Source organism: Epithele typhae (genome assembly GCF_022376455.1).
Source record: "Epithele typhae strain CBS 203.58 chromosome Unknown BXZ73scaffold_40, whole genome shotgun sequence".
Taxonomy (NCBI): domain Eukaryota; kingdom Fungi; phylum Basidiomycota; class Agaricomycetes; order Polyporales; family Epitheliaceae; genus Epithele; species Epithele typhae.
Window position 1 is genome coordinate 201,107 of NW_025954231.1, and position 21,177 is coordinate 222,283.

The 21,177-nt window shown below is 61.0% G+C and overlaps 10 protein-coding genes across 10 annotated transcripts; 5 read left to right on the plus strand and 5 right to left on the minus strand.

The window, feature by feature from the left end:
• Positions 1-136: 136 nt before the first annotated feature.
• On the minus strand, positions 137-629 carry BXZ73DRAFT_103395 (uncharacterized protein; the record flags this gene model as incomplete). Its single annotated transcript, XM_048015572.1, has 4 exons — positions 137-362; positions 412-432; positions 487-521; positions 582-629. 4 exons carry the CDS (start codon positions 627-629, stop codon positions 137-139), a joined length of 330 nt encoding a protein of 109 aa, XP_047875813.1.
• Positions 630-951: 322 nt separating this feature from the next.
• Positions 952-1,941, plus strand: BXZ73DRAFT_91179 (uncharacterized protein; the record flags this gene model as incomplete). Its single annotated transcript, XM_048025887.1, has 4 exons — positions 952-1,027; positions 1,085-1,333; positions 1,405-1,727; positions 1,789-1,941. 4 exons carry the CDS (start codon positions 952-954, stop codon positions 1,939-1,941), a joined length of 801 nt encoding a protein of 266 aa, XP_047875814.1.
• Positions 1,942-3,668: 1,727 nt separating this feature from the next.
• Positions 3,669-4,409, plus strand: BXZ73DRAFT_50167 (uncharacterized protein; the record flags this gene model as incomplete). Its single annotated transcript, XM_048020392.1, has 1 exon — positions 3,669-4,409. A coding segment is annotated over one exon (741 nt), but the record flags the coding sequence as incomplete, so codon positions are not given.
• Positions 4,410-5,066: 657 nt separating this feature from the next.
• On the plus strand, positions 5,067-7,321 carry BXZ73DRAFT_103397 (nucleoporin complex subunit 54-domain-containing protein; the record flags this gene model as incomplete). Its single annotated transcript, XM_048015573.1, has 6 exons — positions 5,067-5,415; positions 5,649-6,370; positions 6,424-6,539; positions 6,591-6,684; positions 6,741-7,109; positions 7,169-7,321. 6 exons carry the CDS (start codon positions 5,067-5,069, stop codon positions 7,319-7,321), a joined length of 1,803 nt encoding a protein of 600 aa, XP_047875816.1.
• A 284-nt stretch (positions 7,322-7,605) lies between these two features.
• BXZ73DRAFT_50091 (WD40 repeat-like protein) lies at positions 7,606-10,645 on the plus strand (the record flags this gene model as incomplete). The annotated part of the gene is made up of 7 exons (XM_048020376.1): positions 7,606-7,767; positions 7,908-8,058; positions 8,160-8,186; positions 8,262-8,382; positions 8,448-8,551; positions 8,758-10,126; positions 10,183-10,645. The coding sequence occupies 7 exons, from the start codon at positions 7,606-7,608 to the stop codon at positions 10,643-10,645; spliced, it is 2,397 nt and encodes a 798-aa protein (XP_047875817.1).
• A 633-nt stretch (positions 10,646-11,278) lies between these two features.
• BXZ73DRAFT_103399 (60S ribosomal protein L27) lies at positions 11,279-11,960 on the minus strand (the record flags this gene model as incomplete). Its single annotated transcript, XM_048015574.1, has 4 exons — positions 11,279-11,515; positions 11,592-11,783; positions 11,868-11,884; positions 11,951-11,960. 4 exons carry the CDS (start codon positions 11,958-11,960, stop codon positions 11,279-11,281), a joined length of 456 nt encoding a protein of 151 aa, XP_047875818.1.
• A 1,165-nt stretch (positions 11,961-13,125) lies between these two features.
• BXZ73DRAFT_91182 (FAD-binding domain-containing protein) lies at positions 13,126-15,400 on the plus strand (the record flags this gene model as incomplete). Its single annotated transcript, XM_048025888.1, has 11 exons — positions 13,126-13,285; positions 13,399-13,511; positions 13,589-13,624; positions 13,682-13,910; positions 14,052-14,182; positions 14,245-14,262; positions 14,325-14,375; positions 14,435-14,560; positions 14,626-14,783; positions 14,864-14,936; positions 14,999-15,400. 11 exons carry the CDS (start codon positions 13,126-13,128, stop codon positions 15,398-15,400), a joined length of 1,497 nt encoding a protein of 498 aa, XP_047875819.1.
• Positions 15,401-15,787: 387 nt separating this feature from the next.
• On the minus strand, positions 15,788-17,191 carry BXZ73DRAFT_50138 (glycoside hydrolase family 43 protein; the record flags this gene model as incomplete). The annotated part of the gene is made up of 8 exons (XM_048020388.1): positions 15,788-15,814; positions 15,883-16,134; positions 16,199-16,254; positions 16,310-16,460; positions 16,522-16,532; positions 16,586-16,828; positions 16,887-16,939; positions 16,995-17,191. The coding sequence occupies 8 exons, from the start codon at positions 17,189-17,191 to the stop codon at positions 15,788-15,790; spliced, it is 990 nt and encodes a 329-aa protein (XP_047875820.1).
• Positions 17,192-17,933: 742 nt separating this feature from the next.
• BXZ73DRAFT_50231 (uncharacterized protein) lies at positions 17,934-18,699 on the minus strand (the record flags this gene model as incomplete). Its single annotated transcript, XM_048020402.1, has 3 exons — positions 17,934-18,059; positions 18,126-18,415; positions 18,513-18,699. Coding segments are annotated over 3 exons (603 nt in total), but the record flags the coding sequence as incomplete, so codon positions are not given.
• A 1,282-nt stretch (positions 18,700-19,981) lies between these two features.
• BXZ73DRAFT_50119 (uncharacterized protein) lies at positions 19,982-20,862 on the minus strand (the record flags this gene model as incomplete). Its single annotated transcript, XM_048020381.1, has 3 exons — positions 19,982-20,411; positions 20,473-20,651; positions 20,710-20,862. 3 exons carry the CDS (start codon positions 20,860-20,862, stop codon positions 19,982-19,984), a joined length of 762 nt encoding a protein of 253 aa, XP_047875822.1.
• Positions 20,863-21,177: the final 315 nt, after the last annotated feature.

The following is a 21,177-nucleotide window of genomic DNA, read 5'->3' on the forward strand; positions in this document are numbered from 1 at the left end:
TGAGCAGGTCAGTTCAACGTTCAGGTCTCAGGCGCACGCAGATGAATATGATCGACCAAAAGGCTTCATTGGGCGGACAGAACGGAAGGGGGCGTATTGTGGGGCACAAGTCTACAGTGTGGGAGGGGGCGACACGTTACTGGGATTTCCGGCTGGCATCTCCTCCATACAGTGTTCTCCGTCCCCAATCCTCCACCTGCTGGTCCAAGTCCCGAGTCCCGCGGAATAGGGCGTCGATCTGCGAGTTCCATTTCTGCTGGATCATCGCCATGAACGGCTTCTGGGGTATGCGTTGTGCGGCGGGAACAGGTGTAGGGATATCCGCGGCAGCGTTGACAAGCCGTTGCGAGAGGTTATGCATGCTGTGGCACATGTTCAGGGTGGAATGCGGGACTGGAAGCATATACGCACTCAGATTGGTGCTGTCCTGTCCTGGGAGCAGTGTGAGTACAATAGCACATGCACGAAGCCCAGAGATTGACATACCTGGAGGACATCATCGCCGAGAAGCCGTAGTAGACCTGCAGTAAAGTATGAGGTCTTCGTCATGACAGGCTCACGGGTGGGAGAGCTAAGCGCACCCCACCAGCCACCAGGGCGCCCGACGCCGTTCCGACCAGAAATGACATGTTGTGTTGTGTTCACCACGAATGGAAGGGAGGAGACATGAGCGCGAGGGAGTCGTCGGCATTTGCAACACAGTTGGTACAAGCTGTAACTAAGATATTGATGGAGATATGTAACCTTGGGATAAGACCCCGACCAGCCCACTTACGGGAGAACGCTCCGCAACAAGCGCACGTCTGACCGCCGCTTTGCTCTCGTCCCTTGCTCGTCCTCTGCCACCTCCTCGCCGCCGTCGCTCTCGACGCTTCCCCCTCCCCCATTATTGGCCTGGGGTTTCTCCCAAAACGGCGCGAATAACCACGGCTCCGCCCAAGACGCCTCACAATGTCTAAAAGCTGGGAATGCGCGCTGGCCCTCCGCCGTACGGCCAGCTGTCGCAAGCGGGTATCATCACCTCTCGGTACGCTCCCCTCTGCATCGCAGAAAACTCTCCATTTCACCTCTCTGCTTTACCCAGCGAGATTTCAGTCTCGCGCCATGTCGCGGGCAGCACCCCACGCGACGGAGAGCACCTATGACCCTGCGCTCGTCCCCGGCCCGCTCAAGTCGCCCGAGCAGTTCGCACAGGAGGACGCGATGCAGGCCAAGCACCTCGAGGAGCTCTTCCACCCCCTCCGGTTCTCTCCTGATGTCGCGTCGCGAATACTCACCCACGCGAGCCACCCCGACGCGAAGAGGAGGCACAACGGGCGGCTGAACTTCGTCGGTGCGTCCCCCTCGCGTGACACGCTCCTTCTGAACGTCGTCCGCTCATCCGGCTTGCGTATGCGTCCACAGGCCGCCGCGTGCTCCAGGCGTACCTCCTCATGTTCATGGACTCGGCCCCGTCACGGCAGCCGAACCACAACTTCGCCGAGATCATGGAGAACGCCCTCAATTCGTACGCGCTCGGCGAGCACGTCGCGCCGCACTGGGACGTCGGCAAGGTGCTGAAGTGGCGGCCGATGAACGTCGGCAACCTCTCAAAACCGCTCGGCCCCGGCGCAGAGGTGCCGGCTCCGTTCGCGGACCTGCGGAACGTCAACGCGCGCGGCGTCGGGATGTACAAGGTGTACGGGGCAACGGTGGAGGCGGTCATGGGCGGGGTGTTCCACCAATTCGTGCGTGCTTCGTTCTTGCCTGCTATCTGCACGTCCTCATCTCGTGTTCTCGCTTGTGTAGGGTGGATCGGTGTCGCACAGGATATTCCACACCCGTCTGCTCCCCCACCTCTGCATCAAGGGCAGGCTCGCGGGTCTGCACGGGGCGTACCACGAGCACGCCATGGAGATCTGCGAGCGCATGGGAGGACCCAAAGGTCCATTGCTCCGGTAGCGACCACACAATCTACGTTCCTCTGTTACTCTAGCCGCACATCGATATAATCTGCTCCACGTCGCTACTCCCGTTCCTTCAGCGCATGTCTCGATGATCAGGATACTGCTTCAGGACACACCCCTCAGCTTGCAGCCATGGTATGGCATGACGCACTCCCCGTTATCTGTCGGCGTGGTGTCTGCTAATGGACGTACTGTCGACCAGTCGCGGATGTCGGCTTCAGGATCATCCAGACTGGAATTTCGATACTGAACCATATTTGCCAGTAGATACCGCACATCGGCTCGGCTTCTCCAGCGAGAAGGTCCCCCACTTTCCGGGTTGGGATGTATCGTTGGACGTAATATTCCCATCTCTTCCACGAAGCCGCTCGGGCGCGACGACTAGTACATGCTTTCCAAATGAGGCCAACTCGTCCACCAGAGCAGTGCAGAAGCCGCACAATGCCCGGCAACAGGGCTGGACCATTACCGAGCGCCCGGATTGTATATTGATCGGCATTGTCGCATGCAGTCCTGACGCGTGGACGTAAGGTCTAAGGGTGAGTTCACTGCCGCAGCACCCACGCCGCTACCAGACCGCCGCTCTCTTCTTCCCTTCTCCCTCAACCGTCGAGACAACCTCCCACCCATGGGCCCCTCCCGTTCCCCACGCCGCGACCGCGACCGTCGCCGGCGGGAGCGTATGGTTGTGGAACTGGCGCGCGCCAGACAGGAAGAGTGTGACATTGAAGAGGAGACAGTGTCTATTCAACACCTCGAAGGCGAGTGACCCGTTGGACTTTGTCTTAGCCTCGAACCAGGCTCAATCCTGATGTTCATCGTGGTGCTATCAGTGGAGGTGCAGCCTGACGAGGGTGAGTTTCGTTCCGATCCCGTGTGTAATGACGTCACTCATCCGTTCCAGATACCCACGAGAATACAACAAGACCAAAGATCACAGTCCGTCTGGGTGACGAGTACGTTGTATTTTTCCGTCGCTCCTGAGACAACCTGAGATCACATAATTGACCCACTGCTTTTAGCGTCGTTCTCTGGTCCCCCGTGGGGACGAACAACGCCAATCAATGGATTGGCCATGTGGTGGACATACGCACCAATCGAATCTCCTACGACAAACGCGAGCCACTGATCAGAGTTCGCTGGTACTACTCTGCCAAGGACATCAAAGATGTCATCAAGAGTTTGTGAGTGTTCTTTGCGATGTTACGTTTTGCAGCTCACACACGCCGTTTCCAGTGACACCTCAGTTTTATCTCCGCGGGAGCGGATCATCTCTCAAGATCACCTCACGTTTGAGAAGGCCGGTGCACTCTCAGGTGTGTATAAAGGGTCTTCATAGGTCTTAAGTTATGTTTATTCACTGTCGCTGCCTAGTCCACCGGGTCCATGTACACGAGTACGACGAGACGGCGCTTGACTGCGTCACGTTCGACCGGGATGACTTCTTCATGAAGAAGGCCCTTCCCGCCCCCGACCAATCGGAGGGTCTCGCCAACGGAACCAAGAAGAAGAAGGGCAAGAACGACAGCTCGCCGAACCACCCGGGTCCTGTGCTTGTAGAGCACGGGCAGAATAAGTCGGTCAAGGTGAGTGTGAGATTGTGCCACAAATTTTTTGCTCAACGTAAATTTGCAGCCTAAAATCGGAGACCATGCTTGTCTCCCTGGGTGCCGAAAGTACTACACCCCGTACCCTCCCCCGCCCTTTCCTTCTTCATTGGTTATCATGCATTTCTGCCCCAGCCCTGATTGTCGAAAGTGGTTCCACCAGTCTTGCCTGTCGAAAGCGCACCTGAAGAAGGACTTTCCACCGGAGCTCGCTGGACTCAGTTACCTAGCCAGCAACCCCGACAGCCTCGCCGTCTGCTCCCCAATGTTCAACGAGTTCACCCCCAGGACGTACTCGCCCCACTCCCCCGCTTCCGCCGAACTCGCCTCCGCCGTCTCCAGTGCCCCGCCCCCACCCGCCGTCCCGTGCGCGAAGGACGGCTACCGCCGGCCTCTCGAACGCCTCCTCCACTACTTCGGCCACCGGCCCGACTACCTCGGCCACCTCCCCACCGCCCTCCTCGCGGTCGCGCAGCGCCCGATCGTGCGCGCGCAGGGCGCAGACGGCGGGTGGGCGATCGGCAACGTCGCCGACGTCGTCCTCGCCCGCCGGCTCGTGTACGCCGCGCTCGAGCACCGCGGCAGCTTCGACGACGCCGTGGCGGTGCATATGCTCGCGGAGCGGCACCGCAAGCGCGTCGCGCGCGTGCGTGCGATCGGCGCGGCGAGGCGCGCGGACGCGGTGACGGCGGCGCTGAACGAGCTCGCCGAGGACGTCCAGCAGATGCCCGGGGTCGAGGCGTTCGCGGTCCCGCGGAAGGAGTACTGGGAGCGGCGGGCGGAGGAGTGCCGCGGGCTCGGCGCGCTGTTCGACGGGGTGGTGTACGAGTGCCCGCAGTGTGGGAACGCGATCTAGGTGGATTTTTTGTTGCGGCGTCGTCGGACTGAGTCCTCTTGCTTTGCTCCGTCGTTCCAGCTAATCCCTCGGTTTTGTATGTGTATCAATTGCTATCTGCTGTCGCTCTTGCTTTACATGTCGTCTACTCTGTCTCATCTCATGATATCTACATAGGCTTGTCTATCCGCAATCTCATCCAGCTTTCTTATTGACGTTCATGTATGCGCGGGCGACGTCGACCCCAACGTCGAGGTGCATACGTATGTCGGCACAGAGCAGGTGAAAAGGAGGGCCGGCGACGAGAATCGACGAACAAGTCGCAGGCTTTACCCCGGGCGGCGGAGTGTACTAGTGGTTTGTCCAATTGGCGATCAGCCCTTCCCCGGTCCCTGCACTCCGGTGTAGCACATACTCAGAGCCATTCCGCTGAAACATACTGGCCACTTGGAATCCACGCGAATGGTCCGAACGAAAGAGAGTCGAACTGGAGAACGCGCCCCCTATTAGGCGGCCAAACATGCGCAAACACGCCGTCCCCGCGGTCCCGCAACGGTGCCGCCACCCGCGCGTCGACTCGCGCGCTCTGCGTACTTATGAGCTTGGCTGTCACTGTCCTCGCGCACGACTAACTCTTTGCTCCACCCCTCCACCCCCTCCTCCGTCTCTTCTTCGTCCATGTCGTTTGGTGCCTTTGGAACGGCATCCGCCCAGCCCTCAGGCTCTGCCTTCGGCGCGTTCGGGTCCACACAAAACACCTCTGGGCCCCTGGCCGGCAGCTCGCTCTTCGGCAACAACACAAACACGAACACGGCGGGCGGTGGGTTGTTCGGCGCGACGAACACAAACACGAACGCGCAACCGTCGGGCGGGCCATTTGGGGCGACGACGGGCGGCGGGCCGTTCGGGACCATGAACCCGCCTGCGGGAGGAGGGCCGTTCGGAAACACGAACGCGACGCAACAGCAGACGAACGCTTCTGTGCCGTCGGGGGGACTCTTTGGCTCTACGCAGCCGGCCCAGACAGGTGAGTTCAAAGTCTTGTTGTGCAGGAGGTGAACACGCGATTGTCTGGGTGGCGGCCACTCAGCTGTATGCGCTAGGGGGAGGAAATGTGCACCCGGGATGATGATCACATCGTTGCGAAACGAGGGTCACCAGAAAGGGGGTTTGCATGCGTATGCGTATGGTGTGGTGTAGCCCCTCTCTGCCTCCTTTTCCGCTCTCTTTAGTTGCAAACTGAACAAGGGATTGCTGCAGGTGGTCTTTTCGGGAACACGAACACGAACCCCTCTGGGAACGTCGGAAGTGGCTTGTTCGGTTCCACGAATACGACGACGACTGGCGGAGGACTCTTTGGCACCACCAACGCAAACACGACAGGAGGAGGCCTGTTCGGGACCACCAACACTACGGCTCCCTCAGGCGGTATGTTTGGAAGCACCACCGCTGCTCCGAGTGGCGGGCTTTTTGGCAACACCGCGAACACAACCGGCGGCGGAATGTTTGGCAACACCAACACCAACACCACCGCTCCATCTAGTGGCCTGTTTGGATCAACCGCCACTGGAGGAGGCCTTTTCGGCAGCACCACCGCAGCACCGACAACCGGCGGGGGGCTCTTTGGGTCCACCGCGCCCGCCACGGGGACCTCCGGAGGGCTCTTTGGCAACACGACCCAGCCGCAAGCTGGCTCGTCGTTCTTCAGTTCGACCAACCAACCGGCCCAAACCGGCTCGCTGTTCGCGAACATGGGTCAGCAACAAAGACCAGCGAACACCGGGCTTTTCGGCGCGGGGGGTAGCATCCTCGGGGCCAGCACGATAGGGGGTGGGGCGTTGGGCGCGAGCAACCTGTTCACATCCAAGTCCGGCGCACCTAACCCGCAACAAGACGCACAGACGCAGTCGGCGCAGCTCCAGCAGAAGATCGAGAGCATCGCCAGTGCGTGGAATCCGAACAACCCGCAGTGCCGATTCCAGGTGAGTCGCTCCACTTGTATGTATGCGACGCAGACCGCTCACGGTCGGTGCAGCACTACTTCTACAACCTCGTGGAGCCGTCCCAAGTGCACCTGTACGGGCGGCCAGCGAATGCGACGAATGAGGCACAGTGGCAGAAGGCCATGAGGGAGAACCCGGATCCCAGCTGGTACGAGCATTCGCCGTTGCTTCAGATCGAGAGGCTGACTATTACGCCCAGTTTTGTTCCGGTCATCGCAACGGGCTTCGACGATCTGCAAAAGCGGGTAGAAGCGCAGACTCAGCAGGCCGCCACGCATCAAGAGAGGATCAAGGTATACTTTCCTTTTGTCTAGAAACACCGACAGTGGTTCAACGGTTTCGTGTTCAGGATCTTCAAGCTCGGATAGCTGCGCTCGTCCAGGCGCACCAGCTGAAAAACGCATCACGGCTGCAACGCGCTTCGGCCCTACAGACGCAGCTGACGCACCGGGTGCTCAAGCTTGTCCAACATTTGCACCTTCTCATCCCCGCCCTCCGTTCCTCCGCCCTCCGCCCCGAAGAAGAGGCGCTTCGGACCGCGCTCGAAGAGCTCGACGAAGAAGTGCGCCGGCCAGGCGGGACGGGGCGGATTCGTGGGAAGCTGAATGAGCTGTGGGCGCTCGTTGGGGCAGTGAGCGCGGCACGGGACCGGGACCGGCGGGCGGGTAGGGTGGAATGGACGGTGGTGGACGAGGATGGGTTGGCGCAGATTGCGCAGGTGCGTGGGCTTTCCCGCTGTCGACTGCGGTGGATGCGTGGCTGATGATGATAATGCAGGTTCTCGCGGACGAGCAGGCGGGGTTGGTGCACCTGACGAAGTTGCTGCATCAGGACATGAAGGATCTCGCGGTGATACAGGGCACGGGTCCAGAGGAGGACCCGGAGTCGTTCATGTCGTCGACGGCGACGCTCAGGGCGAGCACGTTGTAAGGTGGCTTTGTGTACCGATACATATCGACAGTTGCTGCCGGCCGTGTACAATAGCAGGGAGTCTTGTTCAGCTGGATATCTGATTATTAACGGATAACCAATCAGTAAGCTACGATTGCGGGGACAGTGCGATTTGAATAGAACCAAACAAAGGCCCGATACCGACATTGGCGCCGGGTCCGCCACTTGGCGCAGCGCCGGGCGAGGCCTGCGTCAGACTCCTTTCCCTCTGCCTTCTCCTCCTGCCCCTCGTCGCCTCCCTTGCGCGGAGCAGCGTCGTCGCCATGCGCGTCCGCACCCTCGAGATCCGTTGGCACGACTCCAAGCCCATCTCCACCTGCGACTTCCAGCCGGTGCCCTTCAAGAAGGCGCGCCCTACCGCCGACAAGCTCTTCCCTTCCCAAGCCTACCGTCTCGCGACCGGCGGCGAGGACAACCATGTCCGCGTGAGTCGTCCTCTCTGCGACGCGTGCGGTGGGGGGACGCAGCGAGGGGGCCCTCCCCGAGCACATCTTGCCCTGCGCGCCTACCCCGCATCCGTCCCCGAGCCTGGAGCTCACGCTGACCGGTCGCGTTCCGTGCGCAGCTGTGGATGGTGCACCCGAACATCCTCCCCCCGTCGCTCGTCGAGGGCGCGGGGGACGCCCCGCCCGCCCCGCGCCCACCGCGCGTCGAGTACCTCGCGACACTCAGCCGGCATTCGGCCGCGGTGAACGTCGTGCGTTTCAGTCCGAACGGTGCGTCCTCGCTCGTTTGCCCTCCCTCCCGCGTCCCCTCCCCCCCTCTCTGCCCCGCGGAGACGCGCAGCCGCTGACGAGACGCGTGTGTCGGCGCACAGGAGACATGATCGCGTCCGCTGGGGACGGTACGTCACTCCGCTGCTCAGGCCTCAGGGTCCGTGCGGGAACGTGCGACTGACGAACGGAGGGCGCGCGCACAGACGGGATGATCATTGTATGGGCGCCGACGAACAGCCCGCACGCGAGCAGCTACGGGAGCGACCTCACGCCGGAGGACATGCAGCACGAGAAGGAGCACTGGAAGCCACGGACGACCTTCCGGTGAGTGGGCGTGTGGCGCGGACGGGAGACGCACACGTGTGGCGAGCTCACGCTTTGGCCGGCAGGTGCACGACCATGCAGGTGTACGACCTGGCGTGGAGCCCTTCGGGCGAGTACATCATCGCTGGGAGCACGGACAACTGCGCTCGGATCTTCTCGTCTAGTGACGGTACGTCGTGATCTCGGGGGGCAGGCGCCCGACATGGCGTGGCACGGGGCGATGAAGTGGCAAAGGTTGTGGTTTGTGACCATGTCGCATTCTAGGGGAGTGATGGGCCGGTGATGGGTCACGCCACTGTCGCACAACATGGCGTCAAAAGGGTTCAGCGCGTGAAGTGTGTTTGAAGGTGTGCAAGAATACTGACGTTGCAATAGGGAAATGCCTCCATGAAGTCGCGGAACACAACCACTACGTTCAGGGGGTCGCGTGGGACCCCTTGAACGAATACATCGCCACCCAGAGCAGCGATCGTTCAATGCACATCTACAGCATCTCGACCAAGTCGGGCTCTCTCGAAGTCCACGCTGTCGGCAAGAACACACGCATGCCCTACCGGCACAGCCGCACACCAAGTACCCACTCTCGCACCCGCGGTTTCCGCCGCGAGTCTACGGCGAGCGAAACAGAGTCGGTTATCACTAGCGTCAGCGAACGGCTGAATGAGGAAGTCGTCGCCTCTAGCAGTACAAGCAACACCAAAGACCCATTTCAACAGAGCATGCTGCTCACCCCAACTGCGTCTGTCGCAAGCACACCCTCAGTCCAGACCATGTTCCCGCCCCCTTACGAAGGCAGAACCTCGTCACGACGGTCATCGTTCAGCGGTTCCAACGCGCCTAGCTCCCCGGCCAATCGTAGCCGCTACGGTCGTTCGCCATCACCGATGCCCGCACTTCCCGCTATCCGGATGGCGCCCTCGACGACCGCATGGGCGTCCGTCAAGCTCTACGGGGACGAGAGCTTCACCAACTTCTTCCGCCGACTCACGTTCAGTCCCGACGGCGGTCTGCTCCTGACCCCAGCCGGACAGTTCGAAGACCCGTCGGTTGTTCCCAAGCCGGGCGTTGAGCAGACCAGGGGGCGGAAGGGCAATCCGAGCGCGGGCGAAGTCAAGGAGGGCTCCTCGTCCTCTGTCTACATTTACTCGCGCGCGAACTTCGCCCGCCCGCCCATCGGGCAACTGCCTGGGCACAAGAAGGCCAGCGTCGCGGTACGCTTCTCCCCGATCCTGTACGAGCTCCGCCCCGGCGTTTGGGCATCGGAGGCCGACACGAAGAGCATTGCACTCGAACGCGACCCGGAGACGATGATTGATGTCGAAGTCGACATCGGCGTCGCGCCCCGGCCTGTGTCGGGCGGCGCGCACCTCCACCCGCACCACCCGCACCATGGCCAAGCGCACGACCGGACCCCGCACGCGACGCCGACGAAGGCGGGTGGGATCGCCGCGCCCTCGCCGCGCATCGCAATCCCTACAGGCTACGCCGCGGCGGCGATGGCAATGCCGTCCCCCGCGCTCTCGGCCGCGGACTCGCTGCGGCCGCCGACGCCGATGGGGAGCAAGCCGGGCACGCCCGCGCCGCCAATGACGCCTACGGCGCCCGCGAGCGTGTTCGCGCTCCCGTACCGGATGCTCTACGCGGTCGCGACGATGGACACCGTCATGATCTACGACACGCAGCAGAGCGGGCCGGTCTGCCTGCTCACGAAGCTGCACTACGACGAGTTCACGGACATGTCGTGGTACGTGCTCTCCCATCCCAGCCTCATCCGTCGCTCACCGCCACCCCTCCTCACAGGTCGCCCGACGGCCAGTGCCTCATCCTCGCCTCGCGCGACGGCTACTGCACCCTCGTCGTCTTCGACGAGCTCCTCCCCCCGCACCACACGCAGCAGCACACGCTCCAGCTCCAGACGATCGCCCACCACCACGCGCTCCCGCTCTCGTCCTCGGCGCCCTCCGCTGCGGCCTCCGTCGCGTCCACGCCCGCGACGCACGCCGTCGCCCTGCCGTCGCCCGTCGCGCTCGTCCCCGCGAAGCGCCCCGCCGCCGCGGAGCCCCCGCTGACGCCCGCGGCGAGCGTGGACGAGAACGTCGCGCGCGCGTGGGACGAGCCCGCGTCGGTGCTGCCGCAGCTCGGGGGCGGGAGCGCGGGGAAGGAGAAGGAGAAGGAGAAGGCGCGGGAGGCGGACGAGGCGCAGGAGCCTCCGAAGAAAAGGCGGCGCGCGGCACTCACGCGAGTGGGCGACGTCGGGTCGTGAGCGTAGGTCCGTCCTTCTGTTCCGCGCGTCGTGTCTGTTCTCTGCGCTCTCGTGAAGCTGCGGTGCTCGTCTAGGCTCCATCCCATGCCTCATGCCTCCAGACCACACGTCCGGGGCGTTCTCTTAGCTATCTTCTCACTCGTCCGCTCCTCTCTCCTACGATATTCCCCACCGTCCACCGCCCGCCTAATCCCCTCCTTGCTCTCTCTTGGATCGAGACCGATATGATATCCACTTTGCGCGCGATGACCGGCACCCATCCCCCTTTCCTCGCTGCTCACGTTCTGTTGTTGTCTGCTACGCTATTATGACGTCCCCTTAGCACGTATATCCATCCATTCCGCACTCGGACATGCTTTGACGATTACGAACCGACAATTCCAAAGGTCCTTGTAACACCCGCGAGTACACGACGCGCGTGCTGATCAAGACATCTGTCTGGTCTACTTGCTGTCCAGGGACGACCCGAGAAGAGCGAGGCGTCGTCACCCATGGCATACTATTGAGACATGATGTGGTAATGGTGGGCATGCGTCATGCGTGGACATGTGATGTACATGTGGGGATTTTGCAGACAACGTCACAACAAGGGAAAGCAAGACCGGAACAGATCAGAACTGCGGAAGGCGAACGTCAGTACAAGGGGATGGGGAAGAAAATGCGGGAGAGCAAGAGAATACGCACGCGAAGAGGCTGGAAGAACCACTTGTTCTTCCCGCCCGTGTAACGATCCTCCAGCAGCTTCTTGATCTGCTTCTTCGAGTCCTCCCGCTGCGAAACCTCCTTGAACGTTTCTGAGCCGACAACACCCTTGAGGCCCTCGAGCTCGAGTGCGTAACGGGTGGGGAAGAGGTGCGAGTAGTTGATGACCTGCATCGCGCGCACGCAAGCGGGAATCCCTCCGTTCAGATCCCACCAGTATCGCACCAACCAGCTGTAAACGCACCTTGATGAAGGGCTTAACCTTGCTCCGCTTCGCAACCTTCTTCGCGCCCATACGCTTCGTCACCTTGAGGGGGTAGCGCTCGACGCCGGCGACGATCGCGTGAGGGTACGGCCGCTCCTTGGTGCCCTCATCGAGCTGCTTGATGACAACGACCTTCTTTCCTGCCTGGCGGCCCTGGAGAACGATAGCAACCTGGGATGTGCGGAAAAGAGACGCAGGGAGTTCAGTCAGGACCTGGTCCGCACGGTCATAGGTTCACGCCCGCAGAGCACGTACTTTGCCGGGCTTGTAGACTGCGCAAAGCGACGCAAACGGTCAGCACGACGGCATGCAAATGCACAGGGACGACGTGGACGCACTCTTGGGCATTTTGAGGTCTTGAGGACGGGGGCGGGCTGGGCTTGCTTCTTTCGCTGCTGTCGGCGATGAGCAGCAACAGCGCCGCGGACGCGCCAGCCACCCGGGGATTGCCGACAACAACTGTACAGTTGGTTTAAGCCCCGTCACGTGTGAGCTTATCGCGACCGCGGGAATCGGGCGACCGCTGGCCGGAAGTCGGCGTCTGTCTGCTTGCACCTGGACTGAACTCGACCACCTATACATCTCACATGTTGCACAACACTTGCATAGACTATGTAGTATATATGCTGGAGGCACCTAAAACGTAGGCTGAGTATATGCTATGTCGATAGCAGTAAGTGCTTCTCCATCGATTGTCCCTTGCGGACGCACTCACGCTCGTTCTCATCACCTCAGGTCCTGGTCGCTTAAAGACTTCTCGCCGCGGCCGTGCCATACGGTGTGCGAGCAAGAACGTTCTTCTCAATCTCTATCGCAGCTTTCGCGAGTTGGGCCGTGCGTTCGCCCCCGGGCGGCGGGCACCCTCGACCGCGGATCACGTAACTTCCTTCCCACACATGTGCGACTGCGCAGAGGACGGGGAAGCGTTGCCGTTGGGGTTCACAATTGATATCTCAAGCTTACTTATGGCCGCTTTCTGACCCGGCCTCGAAGTAGATGTGCCCGCCATCGTGTCACCATAGTCGACTGGAAGAAGCCATCGCGCAGGAGACCGCCCATGCGTCCAGGGCGCGCTCTCTGGGAATTCACTTGCAACCCGCGTCCGGCCGCCGATGTGCCAATTTCTTTCTGTCACTGCATAGAATGGGTTGAAGCTACCAACTTGGGGCTATCGGTTCAAGATATGGGTTTTCTCCGGTTTGTCCTTTATTCTTGCAACCAGCCGAGCCACTAACGGAAAACTTGTGACGCCGCGTTGGAATGTCTCCAAAATGACGGTAGCAGATCCCTTCAGATCTTCGGCAACAATTGGCTGATGGCGGCTAAGCACGCCCCACCGGTATCGAGGTCTCGGATACTTTAAAAGCCATCTCGTGGACATCAACATCTCCGTCTCGAGTCTCTGTTTCTGCGAAGAACCTTCCGCCTTCCCTCGACCTCTACCTCTACTTTGACCCACCGTGCCGACGTCCCCTCTTTACCCTCTCGTCTGTCGTCCTTCCTCCGCATCGTTATGACTTGGTCTCTCGCTGCTGCCACCGCCTTGGTGGGTGTCCTTACGGCCGCCTCATCAGTCGCCGTCTCTCCAGGGGGTGTATACCCGCGGGACATCTCGGACGTCTGCAACCAGATCAAGGCCGCTATCACCAATGACTCTGCCGTCGAGTTCTCTCGTGAGTCCATTCCTGCCTACTTTCCTTGCTGTTCCCGCTCAGCATGCTTCTTGCCACCCATGCCCTACCTCATATTCATCTCGCACTATTACGCCTCGTGTCTACGTGGACAGTGCTTGACTTCAATCCCACCTACAACAAGGACGTCGGACACTGGATGACCTCGAGCTCGCAACAAGCAGCCTGTTCCGTCGAGCCAGGGACCGCCGAGGATGTCGGGAAAATCGTAAGTCTCCCTCACCTGCATCACACAGCCACATGCCGCCGGTTGACATCATTGCCCACGATGACCGCACCGTTTAGCTCCAAATCCTCGGAGACACAAACACCCCGTTTGCGGTGCGTTCTGGCGCTCATTTCCGCGGTGGACGATGCTGACCCGCTGGGCGTGCGTAGGTCAAGGGTGGAGGCCACGCGTCGAACCCGGGCTGGTCGTCCACCACCGGCGTCCAGATCGCGATGTACCGCTTCGGCGAGGTCAACTACGACAGCACGACCAACACGGTCACGGTGGGAGCGGGTCTCATCTGGGACGACGTCTACGCCGGCTTGGAGGAACATGAGGTCATGGTTGTCGGGGGCCGGGTGACCGGTGTCGGCGTTGCTGGCTTCACTCTTGGCGGAGGTGAGTCTCAATACACTTGCAGGGGAGTAGTGCCTCCGAACTGCCGCGCGACCAGCGCAAATGCCGGTCATTGACACATGCATGGAAAAAAAGAGCGGACAGAATGTATACGCGAAGTACGATGCTCACGCATTCCCACAGGATTCTCATGGAAGACGAACCAGTTCGGCCTCACGGTTGACAATCTTTCCGGCTATGAGCTCGTGCTCGCGAACGGCTCCGTCCTCTCTGTCACCGCGGAATCGTACCCGGACCTTTTCTTCGGTCTCAAGGTGCGTGGGGAATGCGGCGTTGCGTTGTACATCTTCTGATGGCGACGGGGGCGTTCTTCTAGGGCGGTTACAACAACTTCGTGAGTCTTCGCGAGGTCTTATTCCCCCCGCGTCGCCTGCGCTGACATATATCCTCCGACAGGGCATCGTCACCCGGTTCGTGCTGAACACGCACCCTCAAGGCCAGGTCTGGGTAGGTCCATGCAGCTTTCGTTCGCTGCTCAGTGCTTAATTCGCGCCCCGTGCGTTAAGGGTGGCCTTATTACGATCACCGCCAACCATGCCGATGAAGTGACGGCAGCGACGCTCAAGTTTCAGAACTCGGTTTCAGACCCGAAGGCGGCCATCCTTCCCACCTACAACTTCCTGATCGGCTCGGTGCGCGCGTTCTAAAACATTCACGAGGCCCACTCGCGCTAACGTACCGGACACTCCACACACAGCTCGGCGTATCACTCCTCATGTTCTACGACGGCCCCACGCCGCCCGCGGGGATCTTCGACGATTTCCTCGCGATCCCGTACTTCACCAAGGACGTCAGCACCCGTTCGTTCGTCGACCTCGTCCAGGTTTCTCCCGCGAACGCCACGGGCGGCCAACGGTGCGCACCGCCCTGTTTTGCTTCTCCGCGTACCCATGGGCGCTCCGTGCGGGACGCTGACGTGGTGTTGTGTCCATCAGCGGCATCTTCCACACCGTCTCTGTGCTCGAGTACACGCCCGCGATCATGGCTGCGGTCAAAAACGAGTCCGAGGTGCGCACGCGCGCCGCCCGCCGTCGTCTGCCGTCCACCCTGCTGACCTCCCGCGCATGCAGTTCTGGGGCGAGCGCCTGTCGCTAACCGCCTCCGGCTCGTTCATCTCGTACGACGTCGAGCCGTTCCTGTCCTCGCTCTTCTCCCACGCGCCCGAGGGCTCGTCCGCGTACCCGCCCTCGCGCGCGCAGGGCCTCCTCCCGCTCAACATCTACTACGCCTGGACGCTGGCGGCGTACGACGACGTGATGCACGACGCCGCGCGGCAGAGCGCGGCGCAGCTCACCGCGGTCGTCGAGGCCGAGGGCCAGGACATCGCGGGCGCGGCGCTGTACGGCAACTACGCGATGTTCGACACGCCGCTCGAGCGCCTCTACGGGGACAACATCGCGAAGCTGCAGGCGATCAGGGCCACGTACGACCCGAACGGCGTGATGGCGCTTGCGGGCGGGTGGAAGTTCTGAGCGGGACGGGCGCGTGCACAGCGTGCGAGTATCGGTGAAGGCGACGCGCTCGTTGCTCTTACGGTCTCTAAGTACGTGCTCTTGCTTTGAACGTTCGTTTTCAGGTAGTTTATATTGTATCAGTTTTATTGCGAGCCTTGCACTGCTGTCCCTGTAATTTGCAGTTCGTACATTATTGTTAACACTCAATTTGATTGCCTTGTAGGCTGAGTGTCGATGACGTCATGGATGATCGTCCCAATCTCGCAAGTGCAATGATTCGTTTTGCTCCTCGTCTGGCGACACATCACGGCTCGACATGGCTACGGCGCGCGCGAGCACTGATTTACAGGTACACCCCACTTCGAACCGCGCCATTGTCCACGCGACCCCACCTTCCGCCGTCCTCTAGAGGCTCGTCAACACCGGCCACCCCTGCATCGTCCAGACGTCAGCTCCTCCCCCCACAAACCAGCAGCAGCACCAGCAACAGCAGCACTCACCGAGCTCCAGTCGATCGCGTTTAGCCCGAGCGACGCGTACGCGTCGCTGTACGGCACCGCGCTCTTCACCGGCACGTAGTGGTACACGAACACGTCCTTCCCGCTCTTCGTGTCCGAGAAGATCGCCTGCCCCCCAGGCGCGTACACGTTCCCGTGCGAGGCGAGCACGAGCGTGCCGCCCGTGCTCCGCAGGTCCCGCCCGTTCTTGTCGACGAAGGGGCCGTGCGCCGAGGTCGAGCGCCCGACGAAGACCTGCAAGGGAAGTGAGGAGTGTGGGGATGGGGAGAGACAGGCGGGGAAGGGGACGGGGGCGGACCTTGTACTCGTTCCCGGCGGGAGGGAGGGCGGACGCGGTGAAGCCGCAGCAGAGACCTGTGTAGGACGGGGGTGTGAGCACAGTTTGAGACGACGCGCGGAAGGACGGTACCACTGCTGAAGAAAAGGTAGTAGTAGCTGCCGTGCTTCCACACGAAGGCCCCTTCCTCTGGCTGGGGCGACGTCGAGTTGAAGGCGACCTGCACGGCCGAGCCGGTGCTGCTGGACAGGCCGCTCTGCAGCTTGACCTGGTAAAGGTCGCTCTACGCAGATCCGGCCTTCTGGTCAGCGACGACAGCGCAGGCACAGGGGCGGGCTTCGTACCCAGAAAGAACCTACGGCAGCGGGGTCAGAACTTGCGTCGGCTCACAGAAACGTCGGCACGCACCAAAAGTCAACACTGGTGCTCCGCTCTCGTCGATCACGAGGTTCGGGTCGATCGCGTTGTACGCCGCGCCGGTCGACGACGCGAAGACCTGGCCGTGGTCCGTCCAGGTGCCTGGGTCCATGCTGGTAGACGTCGCGAGCCCGATGGCGGACTTCTGCGAGCCGAAGGTGGACACGGCGTAGTACGCGTAGTACACGCCGTTGTGGTACGAGACGTCCGGCGCCCAGAGGTCGTCGTTCCCCGCTGGACGTCATCGCCAAGGTCAGAAGGAAGGACGGGAGCGAGGGGCGCATGCACCTACACAGGTTTATGATGGATTTTGAAGAGAGCACGGACCCGACGGATGTCCACGGTCTGCGTCGAAACCGTCAGACCACAGATTCTCGATGGAGATCAAAAGAGGTCGTACCCAGCAAGCTTAGTTGCGGTCAGGATGGCGATCCGGTTGTGCGTGGAGAACAGGTAATATTTCCCATCGCTCACGCGCTGGATAAGGCTCGGGTCGTGAACGTACGTCGAGCCGGAAAGAGCGAGCGGATCCGGGAAAGCCGCGAGACTTCCCAGAGCCAGAGCGAGAACCGCGAGGAGCAAAGAGAGCAAGTGCATGACAGAGGCTCGTGAGGGCGCGAGTCGTTTCGCGCAGAACGACCCGTCCTTATATGCAGCCGTGCAAACATTCAGGCTCATCCGCGGGAGAGCGACCGGTCATGGTGCCCCGCTGGTGATCATGGGCGTGAGGGAAAACAATGCGTGGTGGGGACGCGGAACGGAGAGTTATGCCGCCGGCCCGGCCCGGGGAGCACCGGTCAGCATCTGAGGCAATCGGGTGACCGCGCTCACCTGGTCGCGACCGAGTGCAGATGGTCTGCAGCCTTGTCTTCAGATGCGGCTCGAGCTTCTCCCGCAAGGAGCCCCTGGAGACCTCATAGATCGTCGCCGCGGCCGTTTCCGAATAAGTCCCGAGAGTAAGGAAGTTTGAGAGTTGGCCGTAAACATGTTGGCCGCGAGTCGCGACTAAGCCCGGTAATAGACATATGCATACGGACTGGACGGGCCGGCTGAGAAGTAGGAGGATATCGAAGAGCTTGAGTATGGCACGACCTCGGTCGTCCGAGATCACGCACCAATGCCGGTTCCCCTGGCCCTCTGCGCGTGATCGAGCACAGAGCTGCATTGACCAATTATCCGAGGCGATATTGTAGTCAAGTCCATTGACAGCACTTGCAAGCATCAACAACATTTATTGGAGCGAGTGACGGCAGACGACAATCTACGTGGGTTGAATAAGGGGATGTCAGTGCTTAGGGATGTACTAGGATTTTGACTGGAGACGTCAGGGTCAGCAGGCTCATGCAAGACGATGTGTAAGCCACGTACTCATCTCGTTCTTTTCGTGTATATACCCCTTGATACCCTTCTCTACAGGCTCTTCGAGCCCGATCCTCCTCGTGATGATATCCTCAAGCCCAACGAACTAGCCCTCGCCCATAGCCTTGAGCAAACTCGGGTAGTCGTCATCTGCAAACGTCATGCAGCCTACCCGAAATTCATCGTCAGCGGTCACGCCGCACATGCCGAGCAACAAACCACACGCACTGATGATCGACACCTCACTGAGCACCAGCTTGAGCATGTCCACGACCGGTTTCACCTTCCACGCCGCGAGGTTCATGATATTCCCGCGGCGGCGCACCGCCGCGAGCGACGCCTGCGTGCCGACGCAGTCGAAGACGACGTCCGCGCCGTACGCTGCCGTCGCCGCCTTCGTCACAGCGAGGTCGAACCCGGGCGCGCGCACGTCGAGCACCGTCGCGCCGAACTCGCGGCCGACTTCAAGGGGCGGCCACTGAGGCCGATCCAGCTCGGTCGCACGCCAAGGGCCCTAGGACGGTTTCAGTAAGCTGTAGAAAGCGGGCGGAGGAGGGACGCACTTGATGCTGGCTACGGTCATGAGCGCGATCTGAGCGAGAGCAGGTGAGGCCGTGGGTTGGACGCGACGAACAGCCGGAGCGGCTTACCAGACCCGCGCCCATGACGAGCACGTTACATCCGAGTTCAGCTCGCTTGGCAGCGTGCCAGGCGATAGCGAGCGGCTGAGCGACTGCTCCCATCTCGGCTGTGTGACGATGCTAGGCAGGCCTCATGCGGTGACGGACTGCGCGTACTAGACACGCCGGCCGGTAGGGGGTGCACATGGCGCGCTTCTGTCCAATGGAGAGCCGAGACGTGTCGACATCGGAACCAAGCTCAACGATGATCCCTGCCATCCTGCAGAGGAACATGTCGAGAGCTTGTCGAAGAAGGTGATAGGAACAACGTGCTCGTGGCCATGAGTGACGGGAAGGCGCTTGCCACTGGTGATTGTGGTCATAGGTCGGAGCGAATAAAGTCGTGCCAGAGATACAGATCAGAGCCGCAAACTGTGGCGACGACACGTCAGAACACCAAGTCGGATTCGGAGTCTGTGATTACGCACTTCCACACCTTCAAATATGAATATGAGGATTATGCTGAGAGCAGAGCAAAACGCGCAGGAGTAAGTCTTACCAGGTAATCTAGTACTTCATATATCAGTCACAGACGTCGACCTTGAATTGTTTCACAGCACGTACCTTGATTTTGACCTGCGTCGGAGTAGGTACAGGTTCAGGAATGTCCTCTAGGCGGATATCACCAGGGCCATAGTATTGCGCGGCCTTCATGACTTGCGTCTGGTGAACGAAGGCGTGAGGAACTGTGTTTGTGGAGTGCGCGGAAGAAATGAACAGGAATACGTCTTTATACCTCGGGCTTTCGCTTTTCGCCCGATACCGAATATGCAACACGAATGTCGTAGTAGGTGCTGACGAACTTGGGCTCATGCGGCCCCGCAACGCCGTGATGGCACGAGCTAAGAGCTCACCTGAGATACGGGGGGTAATTGAAAAGGTTGCTGCTGAGCGAGATGTCAGCATGATCCGCATAAGAGCAGATGAAAGACTGACACTGTCCTCGGCGGCGGTGCGCGAAGGCCGAACGGATGATGTAAGGATTTGACCCTAGATACTAATCGACCTCCCAAGCGAGCGAGTCGGCTTCGCCGCTGACGGAATACATGATCAGCTTGGTCCCTCAAGGAGTCCGAACGCAACATCAGGGTTGTGATTAATGCACCTGGACGTGAAGAGATCCACACACCGCAGCGCTTCGTGGTGGTGATAATACTATGGCGGCGATGAGGATTGGAAGTCGAACTTCAAAGTTCATACACGTCACCCAGCGTGGGTGAGGAAGGGATACATCATAGATAAGGCGAGTTCAAGAAAAACAAAAGCTGTACCTAACTAAAGCAGAGCACAGCACCTACAGAGACGACAACATAACCCACCACGATCTCGCGTTCCTTTAGGGCCAGCCTCACGCGCACACCTGCGACGCCGGCAGCTGGAACACCTCGCTCACTGTGCGCGTGACAAGTTGCTCATCGCGCGTCTCCGGCGGCGCGTACCGCGCTCCGAACTGCCGGTGCTGGTGCTGGGCGAACTCCTCCGCACGGAGCACCTCTCTCGCGCGTGCGACGCGCACGGCCGCGCGCGCCCCGAGGCGCTCCGCCTCGTCCTCGCTTAGCGGCGCCGTGCGGCGGACGAGGTCGGCGTACGCGGGCGCGCACCACGCGGGGATGTCGTGCTCCTTCGCGAGAACGAGCGCGTCTACGGGCGAGAGCGCGCACCGGCGCGCGCTCAGCTCGCGCACGGCGTACGCGCGCACCTTCGGGAACTGCAGGCGCGTCGCGATCCGGAGGAGGATGACCCAGTCGGGGATCGCGATGCTCTGGGGGTCGTAGATCCTGCAGGGTCCAGCGTGGGTGAGATGGAAGAAGGGGTGGATCGATCATGAGAAGGACGTACCCTGAGTAGAGGAAGTTGAGGAGGCAGTCGAAGGCCTGTTGAGTGATCGTCTCGGGCAGGGGGAGGGGATGGTCGTCGGTGTGTCCCATCGCGTCGCGATCTTCACAGATGATCTGCCGGAAGAACTCGGACTGCTGCTCGAGCAGGTACTTGTGCACGCGATAGAGGGAGCCCTCGACCTGCAAGCAGCGATACATGAGGCGGGTGCCGATAGACGCTGAGGGGCACACAACGCACCTTCAGCACGACCATGCCTTCGGTCTTGTAGAAATGCGGATGCCGCGGGGCGTCCGACGCTTGAGGCTTGTTCAAGGGAAGCGAAAGGGTGCTCGTCGATCCACGGAGGGCTGGCACTCGGGCGCGCGGACCTGGAGTTCCAGGCTGCTTCATTACGGGCTGAGAAAGAGGTGGAGGCGGTGGAATGTTGGCGAACGTGGGCGCAGGCGTCGGCTGCGGGGCAGGTAGAGCTTTGATAGGAGGCGGGGAAGGTCGGACTTGTGGCTGAAGTAGGAGGGGTTGGGGCTGAGGCGGGGCAGGAGAGAAAGCGAGACCAAGTTTCGATGGAGGGGGAGGAGGAGGCGACGAGACTCCGCCTGGTCGCAAGGAGATGGGCGGGAGGAGTGCGCCGGGCCCCTTCGCCTGCGGGGGGCCTTGAGGCTTCGCCAGCACCGGTCCTGATGGCTTGAAGAGGCCAACCGACGCCCC